Here is a 17016-nt window from a genome sequence, read left to right as displayed (position 1 = left end):
ATACGCATATATTGGATTATTAAAATTAACTGGATGGTTTCTAAATACATGGTACTTGTTGGAAAACCACATTCCTTTTTTTTCTCCTGTGACTGATAGATAGGAACAACTATTTGCTTTCTAAAGTCTTGTCTTGGTGCTTTTTTGTTATCTCTTCGAACAGGGATAGCTAGCTACAAAAATGCAATGGATGTGTCAGTGTTATTACCAGTTAACGTGGGGTTTTACTATGCACTTAACCTCACTCTCTCTGTAGTACTGTGTTCTAATACATTGCTTCAACAGAGAGACTTTTAAATAGCATTATTCAAATATCTTTATAATAATAGCTGTCTACTGTTGAATTAATGAACCATTTCAGGTATTTGGAAAGTTCACAACTAGAGGAAGTTTTGGAAGTTCACCAGGGTATTCTAATTTAATGGTAGCCTGTTGTGTACATACACTGTTTTTACATTTGCGGATTAAGGGAGAAAATGTGGCACCTAAAGCTTTGCATATATAATCTCCAGCAGAGCTGATAAATACTTAATAATATATTTTACAAATCATTGCCAGTGATTGATTGTTTTCTTCAATTTCAAACGTTTGTTACAAAATAGCAGTAGCCAAAATGTAAATGTTCACTTTAGTAATGGTCCCAAATTATTTCAGTAGAAAAACACTATGTATAATGTATCCTTCTCAAATATTACTGAAATGATTTTCTTTTATTTTTAGATCTTCAAACATAAAGCTAGACAAGATAATGAAAGAACTGGATGAAGAGGTAATTTTTTTTCCTCACTGAAGCCTTCTGAGCTGGGAAAAGAATGTGGATAGTACTTTCATGATTTAAGATATTTCTTCTGTGACTAAAAAAATTGTTCTGAGTTTAAATTTGAGACCAAACCGTTACATTTCAATATGTAGCATTGGGAGATATATTTTTATTTGTACACATTTTCAAAACCTTTTTTCTTTCTGCAAGTCACGCTGAATTCTGTTTCCTCTGCTAAATGTTTTGCTTAATCCTGCTCGTTGTAATTTCTCTGGAGTTTACTCAAGAAATTGTTGTACAGATTATTTTCTATTGAAAAATGTTGTCTCTTAATAATTTTAATAGTTACTTACATATAATCACATTAAAGATTACTTTTCTAGTAATTTCATAAACTTGTCATGTAGAAGTTAAAAAAGCCATCTTTTCTGAAAACCTTTTCAAGGAAGCCAGAAAATCATTCATTGGAAACGATGTATCAGTTTCCTTGATTAATTAGTTACAGAGATACTGGTTTAGGGATCATTCATTAAAATGTAAATAGAAAATACCAATGCTTTTAATTTTAGGGAAATCAAAGAAAGAACTTGGAATCAACAGTGTCTCAGATTGAGAAGGAAAAGATGGTATTGCAACATAAGATAAATGACTACCAAAGAAAAATTGAACAAGAGAATGAAAAAAGACGGAATGTGGAAAATGAAGGTATGCCATGTTGTCCAAACATTGACACTGATGAGGTGTATGATGTGTTTTGGGTAATAATTTACTACCTTAGCATCTTAAGTGCTACGCAACTTTAAAAAGGTCTTTTCAAATAATGAACACAAACTTTGAGTTTATTTTCATTTGAGTTTTAACACGAAGACAATATTTTTGTCTTATTTTAAAATTCTGTTCTCTACAGTGTGCGTTGTTGTTCTGCAAGCACAGAATTTGACCTAAAAATGTATATAAGAAGCAAAAAGTCAGCGAAATACCTATTATACATCACGAATTTATTTGAGTGTGTTTGTGTAAAAAACAAAACAAAGCCTAAGGATTTTTTAAATCTGATATATTAATGGTGTAATTTCTCTTTAGTGTCCACACTAAAAGATCAGATGGAAGACTTGAAAAAAATCAGCCAGCATTCACAAATTACAAATGAGAAGATAACACAATTACAAAAGCAAGTATGTTGCTTCTGTTTGTTGTCTTCATTCTTTCTTAGATTTGAGAAGCAGTAGTGAGCATTCAGATATAACAAAACTGGTCCCAATAATTTTTATATTTGAGAATCTTGTCTGTTTTATTTTAACAGCTAGAAGAAGCAAATGATTTGCTGAGGACGGAATCAGATACAGCAGCAAGACTGAGAAAGGGTAACACAGAAATGAGCAAGTCATTAAGTCAGGTAGAATCACTGAATAGAGAACTGCAGGAAAGGTGCAGAGTTCTAGAAAGCACAAAACTGCAGGTGGAGAAAGATTATTACCAACTGCAAGCAGCTTTGGAGTCGGAACGAAGGGACAGAAGTCATGGATCTGAAATGATTGGAGAACTACAGGGTAATTCTTCTCTATTTGTACTGTACCAAAAAAGTTGTGATAACCCTACATTATTAAATAAAGTACAGTTATGTAAAGGGAGGAAAGCCAACCTGCAAACCAAGTGTGACTTGATAGAACAATTTCTGAAGATTGGATCTTGCTTCCTGATCATGTCTGAGTGGCTCTTGGGAGGGAGAGTATCCAAATCAAAGAGTGGGAAACCACTGATTGTAAGTCTGTGGGACTGCCCTGACTAAAAAGTTGGAGTCCAGTGGTACAAAAATATGAAAAGCTGATACAGTGCTAGAGAAGACACAACACTCTGTCTTACTGCCTTGGTGCAGTAGCCAAGTTGTCATACCCTGCACTTTCTCTTCTTTTGTTTGTGGAGAAAGCTATTTTGTTGTTAAATTGCATTTGTTTTCCACATGCAGATGTGGAATCCCTTTTTTCAGGATGCTTGGAACTTTTTATCATTTGTACTTCTGATTCTTCGTGCTAGAAACTATTCAGATACTATTCAGATATTGGTTCATGACTGTGCCTATGCTAATGGATCCTGCCCTCTTAACTTGTCATTTTAAACAGTTTGAAAATAATTTTCCATGAGGCGCAATCTTTTGTTAAGGTCTTTCGAGTGATTTTGGTTTGTTTTTTTTTATGGTAAACTTTGCTAGCACAAAGGAAGAATCATCAAGAATCAAGTTGCCTGTTTACTGTGCTTCAAATATAGTAAATCAATTTTCAGTGAACGATTGTAAAATTCCTCTGAAATGACTGAGTGTAGTTTGATCCAGTCTGTTGTTAATTGCAAGCAGGAGGTAAAAATGGCACGAGAAGATTATTCTGTGCACTTCAAAATGTGTTTTTGACCACATCCAACTCAGGAGTCTGCATGAAAAGGATCTTTTTCTGAAGGGTGTAGGATTAAGGTGCTTTGCTTGTACATACCCAAATAGCTTTATATAATTAAAAAACTGATACAGCTGTTTTTAAAAGCATGTTTAAAATGAATGAGAAAAGCATAAGATTTAGGAAGACTTTATCCTCTTCCATCTCATAGTTTCTTACATATTGTCAGTATGTCTCTTGATACTTAAAAATTAAGTGAAGCAGGTTGTACTGTGGACAATTGTATTTGATATTTATATTTTTTAATACTGTATTTAAGCTATTAAATGTAATATAATCAAAAATGTTTGTTTGCAAATTCTTCAGTCTAGAAATGTATACTACCACTTAAGCTTATATATATAGAATCATAGAATCGTTTTGGTTGGAAAGGACATTTAAGATCATCGAGTCCAACTGGTAACCTAGCACTGCCAAGTCCACCACTAAACCACATCCCTAAGCAATATATATATATACACTATATCCCTAAGCAATATATATACTACTGCTTTGGTATGTGCACACACACACATACACACTACTACTACTAGTACTACTACTACAGCTTTGGGGAAGACATTATTGTGGCTTTTCAATACTTAAAGGGGGCTTATAAGAAAGATGGAGACAGACTTTTTACCAGGCACTGTAGTGACAAGGGGCAATGCTTTTAAACTGAAAGAAAGTAGATTTATATTACATATAAGGAAGAAATTTTTTACAATGGTGAGACACTGGAAGAGGTTGCCCAGAGAAGTTGTTGTTGCCCCATCCCTGGAAGTGTTCAAAGTCAGGTTGGATGGGGCTTTGAGCAACGTGATCTAGTGGAAGATGTCCCTGCTCACTGCAGGGGGGTTGGAACTAGATGGTCTTTAAAGGTCCCTTCCAACCCAAACCATTCTGTGATTCTACTTAGTATTTAGCATAAACTTCCAATGCCACTCAGGGTCTTGTGGTAGATGCTGTGGGGAATGGAAAATAGTTCCTCTATGCACAGCAGAGCACTTGAGTCACAGTTAGGTGAATACATATTGTTTCAGTACCTGTAGGTCCATTTAAGACTGACTTTTTGCATAATGTGCCTTATCTACATATTAGTGGAGTTAACATCAGAAGAGGTTCTTGTTGCATAGCACAGCAGAACTTGGTTTAAAGGAAGAAATTTTGTGTATTAGATATTGTGAATGATGCAAGGCAGGTACCGAGTTTTGCATGTGATTGTTTTTTGTGAGTTGTAACTAATGGCATGCATAAGGCGTGGCTGAAAAGATCAGTTTTCTTTACAATGTACAGCCTTTGCATATCTGAAAAATTTGAAAGTGTAAATATTTTAGGGACCCAGAAATCAATGAAGGTTGAAAAGCTTATTGATCTACGTCAAGTAACTGATACTGAATGGTATTTCATTTCTTATGGCAGTTCGGATTACAGCTTTACAAGAAGAAGTAAAAAAACGTTAAAAACATCTTGAAAGAGTGGAAAGCAGAAAGAAACAAGCACAAGATATGCTTAATCATTCAGAAAAGGTATGATAAAATGATGTTGAGGCTAATGTTCTTTGTCAGCTTTTGACTATATTTTCAAATAGTATTTATTGGTGTTGCTAAGTCCTGTGTTCTTGTTTGAAACCAGTCTTGTGTTAAAATGATTAACGAGTGCTAATTTACAATCTCATCGGGATGGTAAGTCTTGTAAGTCCTCAGGTAGTTCTTACTTGTAGCTTTGGGCATAAAATTCATGTAAAATTCGTGTTTGTCATTCACTATCACTGATTCAGGGATCCAACTCTTCTGCCTGTAGCAAGTAATTTTTGTTCTGACTGCCTAACTATTGCTGCAGAGACTTACCTCCTGAAAACCTATGAATTGAACTTTTTTAAAACCTGAAATTTAAATTTCTGCTTTTACTGGATTTTAATTTAGCTGGATCAGAGCCAGACCTTTTGACCAACTTTGGAGCTGAACCATTTCAATTTTCCTCCCTCCCTCCCTCCCTTCCTTCCTTCCTTCCTTCCTTCCTTCCTGTTCCCCTAACATCTCTGATCCCTGCCCCAAAATGGAGACACAAGTAAAGAAGAGTAAAAGGAAATCCTGCACCCTTTATCTACATAGGGTACATGTTAGCTCTATGTTTTGAGGTCAGGTAAAGACTTGTCATGCTGTGTGGTCTATCCACATGAACCAGAGAGATATGACTACCTATGAGGGAAGGTGCAAACCATTCTCATTTGGTGTTATGTGAAGCAGCAATCCAAAGGCAAGTCCCTGTCTCTCAAAGCTCATCTCCAGTGCTTATTTCATGAGTTACTGTTAGTGGCTGGCAGTCCCAACAATGAAATAACAGAATTGCATCCAGGTAACAATAATTAAAATTCCTCTTTGCTCTAGTGTTGTTGGTGGGTTAGTTGTATATTTCCAATTTAGGTGACTACTAATTATTCAAACTGAGAAGTTTTCATTATCTTATGAATTTATAGACTACTGAAAAATGTTAATGAAGTTTTCTCCAGAGCACTGAGTACAGTTTTCGTCTGTTACCATTCTTTATTAAGCATGGAAAATAACATTCATAATTTCTTCATATAACAAAAAGTTAACACTAAAAAAGGGAAGAAAGGAAATGTGATTCCTTCAGATATTATAGAAATCTGGTAACTTTTTTTCCTTATCTTTAGGAAAAGAATAATTTAGAGATAGATTTGAACTACAAACTCAAATCATTACAAGACCGGTTAGAACAGGAAGTAAATGAACACAAAGTGACTAAAGCTCGGTTAACTGACAAACATCAGTCACTAGAGGAGGCAAAATCAGTTGCAATGTGTGGTAAGTGTTTCTTGCAAGTTTCAGGTAAATACATAATAAAAGGTGTTTTGATTATGATATCTTAAAACACGTTGTCTCATAAAGTAGTACTCTTATACAAGTGTTTAATCCCTTGTATAAAGAAAACGCATGTCAAAATCTTAAAACATGCATAATGAAAAATACACTTTTAAAATTATTTTCTCTATCATGGTACTTGTACCATAAAAGTTGCATTGTTTCTAAGTGTTTTGAATATCTTACTGCATTTGCAATTCAAAGACTTCCTTGGCTTCTAAAATGTTATTGAATCTTGAAATTCTGGCTAATGCTAAACGGAATTGAAAGAATGCATTATCAAGACAGATGTCTTGGAGCGTTCATTCCTGTGTAACTGCATTAAAAATATCAGTGTTGTATTAGGCTAGTCTGAAGTGTTGAAGTTTCTTTTATAGATGCATATCCATGAATCAAAGGTGTGTCTTGCTATCTTAATTGAATACATCAGGTTTTCTTTGTGAAGGTCATCATTACCTGCATGTCTAGTTTGTATCTTTTCAGAAAGCTAACAGAATTGTAGCATTTCTTTTCTTTCCATCTACTTATCCATTCATGGAAGTGAAACTTTGCCTTTATTTCATTTATTACTTCAAGAATCTGCATTTTTAAATTTCTTTTACAATTTCTTTCAGTTGTCATGATGATATTCCAGTGCTTTGAATGCAAATTGGAATTTCTTTTTTAGTGGTTCTTGTAATAATGCCAGGAAGTTTTTACTCAGTAATCAGTCCATCTAACAGCAGAAGAGCTTAAATAGCTGAACAAAAGGGTTTGAAAAATATTAGGATATTTAAGACTGTGTTTACAAAAGGCATTCTTGCAGATGCTACATATTCATTTTTATTGTTTTTCTTTCCTTAATCTTGTTTAGAAATGGAAAAAAAAGTAAAGGAAGAAAGGGCAGCAAGAGAAAAGGCAGAAAATCGAATAGTTCAAGCTGAAAAACAGTGTTCCATGCTGGACTTTGACCTGAAGCAATCTCAGCAGAAACTGGAACACCTTCTTGAGCAAAAGGAAAGACTGGAAGATAAAGTAAGTAAAATATTGATCGCTAACAATTTTCTATATAGATAAGAAATTATAGTTGCGTTGAGAAATAGAAAAATAAATTCACTTACACTGAGCTCCTTGCATAATACGCCTCTCAGTAGATCTGAAGGCAGTTGTTGGCCTAAGTGGTGTTAGGTAATTTCCACTTGTTTCTTAGCTCTTGGATGCCTTACATGTCTGAGCCCTTAATTTAATATAATGCATTTTTTTGTGTTTCCTTTTCTTTTTTTTTTAAAGGAAAAACTCGCTTGTAAATTTGACTGTGTGGTCTGATTGGTTTCCAGTTGTGAGTTTGCATTCTCTAGAAAAGCATTTGTTCAAGAAAATGCAATTAGCATATTGAGTGTGAAAACTAGGTAGTAAGAATAATAGTTTTTTCCTTACTTTTTCTTTACAGGACACTGGGAATGAAGGTTATAACACCTTTCTTACGGGTCACAGCTTGTATAAATTAGTTTTTATATAGCTGCTAGGCTGCAGTTTTTTCTAGAGTGAGAAGTTTTTAAGATCTGAAATCCACAGAGAGGTTTGCAGGACCTTTCAGCAGACAATTTAGGTTTCTTCCATTGTTGCCTTTAAGATAAGATAAAACATATTTGGGACTTTGAAATAAGCTGACTTCAGAGGAGCTTTATCATAATGCAGTGTCATATCAGTACGTTCTGTAAGGGCAGCAGCTTTCTATAAGATTATTGCACTGAAGTGTTTGGAGATTTAGGAATATTTTTACACACTGTACAATGTGTAGCATCTAGGCAATGGTGTTTGACATAAAATAATCCATATATGAAACACTTTCAACTATATGCAATTGGTTATTCAACAAACACTCCTAAATTGAAATATTTCTCATTTAGGTAAAGAACCTAACACTTCAGCTAGAACAAGAAACGAATAAGCGAATAATGGCACAGAATGACTTAAAGGCACAAGCTTTTGAAGCAGATAACTTGAAGGGTTCTGAGAAGCAGCTGAAACAGGAAATCAATACATTGTTGGAAGCAAAGAGATTACTGGAATTTGAGTTGGCTCAACTTGCTAAGTAAGTAAAAATCTGAAGTAAAATGGAAAAAGTTGCTTAATTATACATGTACTATTTTGCCTGTTTGTATTAGTGAAAAAAAGTTCTCTGGTGCATAGGCATTTTTTTCCTAAACTAAAAGAATATTTTTAGCTGCATGTTATGATTTCTGTATGTAGCCTTCAGTGTTGGAATATTTTTGTTATGAGCTGTGATGCAGAACAATTCTTGGCTCATCATTCTGTGTCAAGTGGCATATGCCACTTTTATTTGAGTGACTTTTTTATGGGTTGACTGTGATACTACTTATTAAGTCATATGGGACTTTTAGTTTTAATACATGGGAGTCAATAGCTAACTACCTGATTCTTTTTCTTAACATTTCTTAAGCTGACTGAAGACATTTTTCATTAATTAGGCTTCTGTCATATTTGTTCAGCTGACTTATTTCTCCGTTTAGAGTACTTCTCATCTTCTAAATTACATACTGAAACGATCATTAGAGTAGAATAAAGAATGTAATTAAATCAGAATTTTAGGATACAGCAAACTGTTGGTCTTTGTGAAATAATACATGTGCAACTGTAAGATCTTCGTAGGATGCTATTCTGGTTAGAAATAGTCTGTCATTTGTTAGTAGCTGAGTTTTACATGTTTTCCTTTTTTATTCCTTCAAAGACAGTACAGAGGAAATGAAGGTCAAATGCGTGAGCTTCAGGATCAGCTTGAAGCTGAGCAGTATTTTTCGGTAAGACTTGCAAAGAATCGAGAGTGCTACATTTTGACATGAAATCATTGAACAGCGAATAGCTTGACATATTAAAATTTTGTAAATGTAAATAACAACCTGGCATAAATCAGCAATTCAAAAAATCCTGCCTGAAATACAAACAGTGAACAAAAAAGTAGAGTACGTTAGATAGTCTATCGAATATGTTTGTTTGTAGCTGTTTGTCAAACCTTTATATTACATTGAGCAACTCTTACCTGACTTATTCATTAGAGTAGTTCCTACCTTGAGGTTGGAAAAGAGATACTTTTCTGACATAGTTGCAAACTTTGTAGAGAGTTCAAAATCTCCGTACTTACTGGAATAATACCGTAAGTATATTTATGGACCATAAACTCAGTAGCATTCTGCACATATTCCTCATCCTTCTAAAAAGACGCCTTCTCTGTACCCGAGTCCCTGAAGAGACTTATTCGGTACTCCAGGTAGCCAAAATGTATATTTCATAGATTTAGTTTGATCTGTTTCACTTCTGTGAAAAGAAATAATAGCATGAGATGCTCTATAACACCTGAACTTCAAATACATTTGTGAATATGGACAGTTTCATTTCACTTTGGGAAGTACTTTTTAAATTCGGTTCTTCTTTGGAGGGGCCATAAAAATTTTACTGTTTACAAAACTGCATATGATTGTAATTTCATTACGTGTTACAGATTTTTGTGCATTTCTCCATAATATATTGCTAATAAGAAGATCCAGAGTACTGTGTTTCATTCTCAGTTTTCTCTTTTTTTCACTAGCATGTGGTTTAAATAAGACATTCATAATTCGGTCTGAATATTTAGCAAAAGTACATTACTGTAGAAGATAAAATTTTAACTTTAAAATTTACTGGGGGTGTAAATAACAATATAGTAATTAAGAACAGAAGTCATTTATGTAAATCAGACCTCTGTTGAATCAGTTATTAAGATAAAAGTCAGTCTCTACACAAAAAAGTTAAAGTCTGAGAGAAAAGATACATGGATACAAACAGAATACAACAGGTGGAAGCACAGGACAGTATTAGGCTTGTTTGACTAACATTTTGAGACAGTGATGCTACAAGACAATGCAGTTTTGTCCTGTTGTTTCCAAGAGACCTGCTCAGCTGTGTCCTAGTGCCTGCCTTCCCTTTTGTCAGCAGGTGTGTTTGCACAACTATGTAGGAAACCGGACTAGAAAATTGAAAACTTTGTTTCAGTCACATCAGTTCCCTACACAAGGGAAATTGGAAAGGAGCATCTCAGACAGGCAGGAAGGAGGAAATTCCATTAAAGACACTGGCATGCATTGGGGTTTGACAGATTCAAACCAACCAGTACCAAAACAATGAAGAATTTCACGATGGAATTTGAATAATGTTTCTTTTTTTTTATGCTTTCTTTTACAGACACTTTACAAAACTCAGGTTAAGGAACTGAAAGAGGAGATTGATGAAAAGAATAAAGAAACTCAAAGAAAAATGCAGGAATTGCAAAACGAAAAGTATGCCCATTGTGTTTCTCAAATAGACGTGTTTTCCCATATAGTATGGTCTCACTCATGAAGATTTTGAATCAGATTTAAAATGTTTAATTCAGAAAAATACAGGTCTCAAAAGGTTTGATAAGACCTTATAAGATGGCAAATACATAGGATGTTACCTGTGCTTACTCACAAAGCCAAATATGGTTATTCATATTTGCTTTGGACTCTATTTGTAATGTACAGGAGAAGAATGATGACTTCTGAGAATTTAGGAACATGCAAACTTTTGAAAAAACATTACAATTTGTGGTAATCATCTTGCTTGTGTAACAACTTTTTTTATTTAATTATATTTATCCTGATAATTACTTAGTATATTTCTATAGCCAATAAACTGTTTCGAGAAAAAGATAATGAAAATACTTTGAATTGTAGATTTAGTATACTTCTGATTATAGCAAAACCAGTTAATCCAACAACTATTAATTGTGATGTACTATTTTTAAACTACTTTTTCCAATTTATTAATTTATTTAATGTATATTTATTCTGAAGAAGGAGAACGTAGTCTTATGCATGAAGCAGAGTTTTTCTCTTCTAAAGTCTGGGTCTCTTGTTCTACTTGAGCATCAGCATTGCAAAATAATCTAAAGGGAGGAGGTCACGTACAGTGTTCATGATGCATTTTGGTGGGCTAAGAAAGGGAGATAGAAAAGATGTTGGGCTAATAAATATGATGTAGGAGGAAAATACCTGTCTATGCAAAGTTGTTCAGGTGCAGTGTCCTACTTGAAAAGAAAAAAGGGAGGAGGGGGAGGGGAAGGAAGGAGAGACTTCCGTTAGCCCTCTTGTGTTTTTTTTTTCTTTTTCTCTTATTTATTTTTATAAATTCCTTTTATTCTGTTTCCTCGCTGTTCTCCACAATCTTGTGTTCATCATAAACATTTTTCACCTGTATACAACTATGGGAATTGTTGTGTATTGAGTATATATATACTCAAACTCTTGAGTATGCTTCAACTGTTACCTTTTACAGTAGGGCCCCGTATCTACTACAGAAGTATCAAATCAGTGGACTCCATAGCAATACATATTTCATTGCATATATATTTTTATTTTGCAGTGCAGGAAGGGCATGAGCCCATACTGCAGTAATGTATTGGCACTCCTATCTCGGCATGCTGTGGGCTGTGTCACATTTTGCTGGGTACATCTGACTTGTGGGTGCCAGACTGACCACTATGCTTTATGTGGCTTTCTTTGCAGGCAAATACGTAGGAGCTCTGCCTGTACTCCAAGCAATAGGAAGAAAGTTTGGCTTGTATGCTGAACTGATCAGAAGTTGTATATACATTAATGAGATGCTGCACCAAAGTTACTGCCCTTTGCCTCTCAAGCTGTAGATAGAATTTACAAGTCTTTCTGCAACAGGTTGCATAGGCATAGAACCACTGTATGTTTTCAGAAACTTTATGCAATTTTCTTATTGTTCAAACAGTCTGGAGCACACATCTTCACGAACAGTAATTTTGTGTGAAAAAGTAGCTAATACTGATAGGGTTAAGTATCTTTTGATGGACCACACTGTATATGCAATTTAATTTTATTTTTTATTCCTCAAAGGCAGGAGAATTTGACACCTGGTTTCCTAAGGGTTAGTGTCTCACAGATGATTGAAATTTTAATTGAATTATAGTAAGCTTGCTGCTGTAACTTGTGTGGACCATCAAAAGATACAAGTGTATAGAGTGTGGTTTTGTAAATATTGTTTTTCTTAAGAAACTGAGATAATGACAATTAGCTAAATGGTATAATTTAGGTTTGTTAGTCTTCCTGAAAACTTGGAATGTTTTGCATAGGAGAACAAAATTTTAATGTCCTTTTTCTAGAGAAACTCTCACTACCCAGTTGGATTTAGCTGAAACCAAAGCTGAGTCAGAACGGTTGGCACGAGCACTCCTTGAAGAACAGTATTTTGAACTGAGTCAGGAAAGCAAAAAAGCAGCATCAAGACACAGGCAAGAAATGACTGATAAGGACAGCATCATAAGAAGGGTAAATTATTGCACTGTAATTAATACCTATATATATATCTTCCAGCTGGAAACAGAAATATATCTTTTTATTTTAATTTATAAAGTCTTGTTGTGGTCATAAGTGATAATTATTTAAGTATCTGAGTTTTGGACTCAGTTGGAACCTTGAACATTTAAATCCCATCATGTGAACTCCCAAAGAAACGTAGACTCGATGAATCTGAGCTGAAGCCAGACTGAAAATCCAGCAAATGTCTGTAATTCAGTTATTTAGCCTTTTGTAATTACTTCTTGTTACTGCCTAATGTATTTTTTAAATCTTGTAAATTTGTGGAGCTGTGTATTAGAGACTCTTATTGCAAAATTACTTATTCTTTAAAACAAAAAACAACCTTGGAAGTCTTGAATTTCTTCCCACTGGTAAACTATTTAAAAAACAAAACAAAAAAATCCAAGAAAAAACAAATTGTAATTTTTGAAGATACTCTAAAGTGTAGCTGTTGAGTATTAGTATCAGGTTGATAAATGTCCTAATTGAGGAGTTTCAAGTAGCAAGCCATATATACCAGAGTTATTTTATCATTATTGTTTCTTCCCATTTAGCATCAGCTATGCAGATTTTCTTAAGAATCCTGGGGGTGTAAAACTCTAGGTGTAACATAACTTGGATCAGTTGCTCAAAGCTTTCTGTTAGCGCTACCATGGAGTTTATATCTCTGTGTAAAGATAGCAGAAGTAGTGTTTGTTACACGTGTTTTCTTTTACAAGCTTGAAATCTCCAGAATGCCACCATTTCTCAAGAAGCATTTAGAAGACTCTCTCTGTGGCATCAAAGGAATACCTTCTTGCCAATATGTTTGTTGGTTTCAAATACTCTGATAATTTTGTCAGACAGCTCTCTACACAATAATTTCTGTAGGCTTCAAACAAAACCTTTTTTCAGGAATGCAATTATGTCTGGGTTTTAGTATGTTAATTCATTAATATTAATTTGTTAAGTGGTTAGCAAAGTGATCCCGACTGTGTCTTCTGGCAGTTAACATATTCAAAGTGTTATGGTTTTCCTTTCCTTTTTTTTCTTTTTTTTTTTTGGCAAACGTTTGTACATATTTACTTATGTAAGCTTTGACTTAGACCAAATTTAGTTTTATTTTTATGCTGGTTTATACCTGTTTTTCATTATATATGACAATTACTTAGCAGCAGATGCCATGAATCTACTCTAGCCTTGAATGCTGGAGTTGTATCATCTAACAGCTTCTTTTCTCCCTGGATTCAGGGGATCAGGCCTCTAGGTACTACTTCTTCCAAAGTACCACAAATTAATTGAAAATTCCTACATTCAATAACTGACAATCTAATTTTGCTTAAGTTGAGTTTTTAATTATATACTACAGTGTTTTCAGTTCTGCAAAGATAATTTAATAAAAAAAAAAGAATTCTTTCTGGGACCAGGTGTATTTTGAGCTTGCTGGTTAATCAAGACAGCTTAGAAGAAAACTGCTATTTTTTAAAAATACATGTTTGAAAGGTAAGCAGATTTATTTTTTTTATATAATCCAAGGAAGACGTTCCAAGTAAATGGCTGTTATAGATTTAAGGGTATAATAATAGTATTATAAATATTTTCAGAATTTATGGCAAATTCTTTATTTTAAAATGTGTTTGTTTTCATTTAGCTGGAAGAAACTAATAACACATTAACCAAAGATGTTGATTTAATAACAAAGGAAAATTCAGAGATCAGTGAAAAAATTAAGAAACAGGAGGAAGGTATGTCATGTTTGGAGTTTTAATTCATCTGTTATGAAGCACAATTGAATTTGAAGCATATGTGACAAAACAGAAATGGGAGAAGGCATTGCTGTTTATCTTCCCTATTATTTTGGGCTTGATGAAAAAATAATACAAGTCATTGTTTTCATCTTGAAAATATATCTTCCATGTAAATTGCCACTCTTTCTACTGTATTGCTTCCATTTCCATGCACTGCCTTTATTGTTGAAAACAATTAGAACCTCAGCTGTAGCAGGTAGGAAAAAGTGAGTTTCTGCTCACAGTCCCTCCTCACTTTTTAAAACAAGTTAGCGCTAAGTTCCTCCAGGCATAGTTAGGAATGCCTGTCCAGTACACCTCATCCATATATTGTCTATCTAACCCCTTTCTGCCAGCCATGCCCTTGTGTGCACGGAAGTTATTAAGGAAAAGTATTTTACTCTTTTCGTATTGCACACAATGTATTTATTAAAGTTTTTGTTTGTATCTCCAGTATTTACAGTAAAGCAGTATCAGTATTTCAACTTCCTTAAGATCTCACTTAGATTCAGAATCCAAGTTGTGATCTCATGCATATCAGTGCATTGGCATTCTGTTTATGTGCACTCTGACTATATGGGAAGTTACTTTATTATTCATTTTACTCCCATGGTTTTGCATTTGAGCAAGCATTATAAAATCGGAACACGTGCTTTAACATCTGTCGACTATGAGAGTGAAGGCCTTATCGGTTGTGTTGTCAGTGTTGTTGCAAACACTATGTAGGCAGGAAGGCATACAAAAATATTTTCCCTTAGTTCTGCATTTCCGTAATAGCATGGATTGGGTGAGTAACCAGTTTTCAGTATTTTTTTAGTTTATGGAGTTTGCTGCTTTTAAGTACTTCAAAATTATTCTTTAACTGTTTGTAGTTTTGGTGGAGAAATCCTTATCAGTGAAGTGCATACATCTAGAAACTTTGGGAACAAATCAGCAGACTGGCGGTGTGATAGGAAGATTGGTAGAATTGAGTAACTGGCGTGTGAGAGGGGTGGGGGAAACATAAGAGTCATTCCTTGTTTGAAGAAAGCCTTTTCCCCAGTGTTCTCTTTATGCTTGATTTGAGAATCTGTACTGAATGTGAGTCTGGTCGTATAAGTCTTATTCTGTGTGGGTACTGACATAATAATTTTTGGTACTGCAGAAACACGTTTGGTAGTGCAAACACGAAGGAAGTGGGGCAACAAACTTAATCATCCCCAGGAAACAAAAATACATATGTTGGCTTTAGTATTTCATCTTGGTGCCTTTCTGATATATCCTTCTGGTAATTTTCTATCGTTACAGTAGCATTAAACCAGTAACCTTTATCGTGCAAACTGGTTTTTTGCACATTAAGTGACACAACAGAAAAATGGAGGAAAAAAAATAAAATTATGCAATTGTAGAAGTGATTAAGCTTAGAAATATTTACCTTGTCCTAAAATATCTCAAAGTTGAATATTATTTTAACAGACTACAAAATTAAAAAAGAGGAGGAAATCAATAATATTAGAATGCATTATGAGAAGAGCATTAACACTGAAAGAACTCTGAAGACACAGGTATAACATTTTATGCAATTTAATAACAATAATTACTTTGCATAGCAGATACATTTTCAGTTTATTGTGGTTTTTTTTTGTGCAACTAACTCTTAGTTCCTTTGAGATTAAGTTTATATTAACTATGATGTGTAATATGTATTGTTGATATTTACAGTTGAAGGAATAAGTTTTGATGCTGTGTACTTTTCAATATTACTTCTGTCGTAAGGGCCATTTATGTTGGTGAAGGTTTTTTTTTGATCGAATCCTATAACTAGAGGAACTTAGAAGTTTTGTATGAAACGTGCTTGCATATATAATTTTTCTTACTGGCTTTCCTTTTTCTCTTAACAGGCTGTCAACAAACTGGCTGAGATAATGAATCGGAAAGATTTTAAAATAGACAGAAAGAAAGCTAACATGCAAGATTTGAGGAAGAAAGAGAAGGAAAACCGAAAGCTCCAATTAGAGCTCAATCAAGAAAAGGAGAAATTCAATCAGATGGTAGTGAAATACCAAAAGGAGCTCAATGAAATGCAAGCGGTAAAATAATCTTATTTTTTTGTTACATTGTGGAATTCTCTCCACAGGAAAAATGTGTAGCTCCTAGTCTACTTGAAAAAATAACAAGTTCTGTTTCAGATGTTCTAGGCTACAGAATTTTAGTGAGGCAGAGAACTTGACAAGTGTGCAGCTATGCTTGTTCTCATTCATTTCCCCTTTCTGAATTCTTAACTATGGAAGTTACTGATACATTATGAAGACTAAAAACTAAGTACTGTATAGCATACTATTTATGCAGTTTATTTCACTGGTAGGTCATCTCCTTTTCAGAATAAATGGTAATTTAATAGATTAATCAGACTGTTTTGTACTTGAATGCATCGCTGTATCTTTGATATTTAACATTTTTTGGAGGCTGAACGAACACTTCTACTATAATAGTTTATGCTAATGCTATCAAAAGTATCTTGAGATATTAAAAAATAGTAATGAGCTTTGTTTTCAAATATTTTGCTGCCATGTTTTTGGTATCACAGTAACTATGCATGTGTATATAAATACAGCAACTAGCAGAAGAATCTACATACAGGAATGAGCTCCAGATGCAGCTGGATAGTAAAGAGAGTGACATAGAACAACTACGAAGGAAGATTTTGGACCTCCAGCAAGGAATGGATTCTACCAGTGTTGCTAGTCTCCAGCCAGATGAAACAGATGGAAATCTTTCAGGTAACACAAAAGCATATTTGAACTACTTGATTTTGTGCATGCA

General features: G+C 34.1%; 1 protein-coding gene across 1 annotated transcript in view; it reads left to right on the top strand.

Moving 5' to 3' along the window:
• ROCK1 (Rho associated coiled-coil containing protein kinase 1) overlaps positions 1-17016 on the top strand; it is a 100488-nt gene that overhangs the window by 59852 nt on the left and 23620 nt on the right. The window contains 15 exon segments of the mRNA XM_068396182.1: positions 721-769; positions 1330-1465; positions 1844-1935; positions 2064-2310; positions 4606-4712; positions 5861-6011; positions 6922-7082; positions 7958-8142; positions 8800-8869; positions 10287-10381; positions 12253-12418; positions 14079-14172; positions 15670-15758; positions 16095-16283; positions 16808-16973. Coding sequence (XP_068252283.1) covers positions 721-769; positions 1330-1465; positions 1844-1935; positions 2064-2310; positions 4606-4712; positions 5861-6011; positions 6922-7082; positions 7958-8142; positions 8800-8869; positions 10287-10381; positions 12253-12418; positions 14079-14172; positions 15670-15758; positions 16095-16283; positions 16808-16973 — 1997 coding nt within the window.

The sequence above is a fragment of the Nyctibius grandis genome, chromosome 3 (assembly GCF_013368605.1).
Source record: "Nyctibius grandis isolate bNycGra1 chromosome 3, bNycGra1.pri, whole genome shotgun sequence".
NCBI classification, from domain to species: Eukaryota; Metazoa; Chordata; class Aves; order Nyctibiiformes; family Nyctibiidae; genus Nyctibius; species Nyctibius grandis.
Note: the sequence above shows the minus strand (reverse complement) of the source record. Positions and strands in the feature narration are given on the sequence as shown.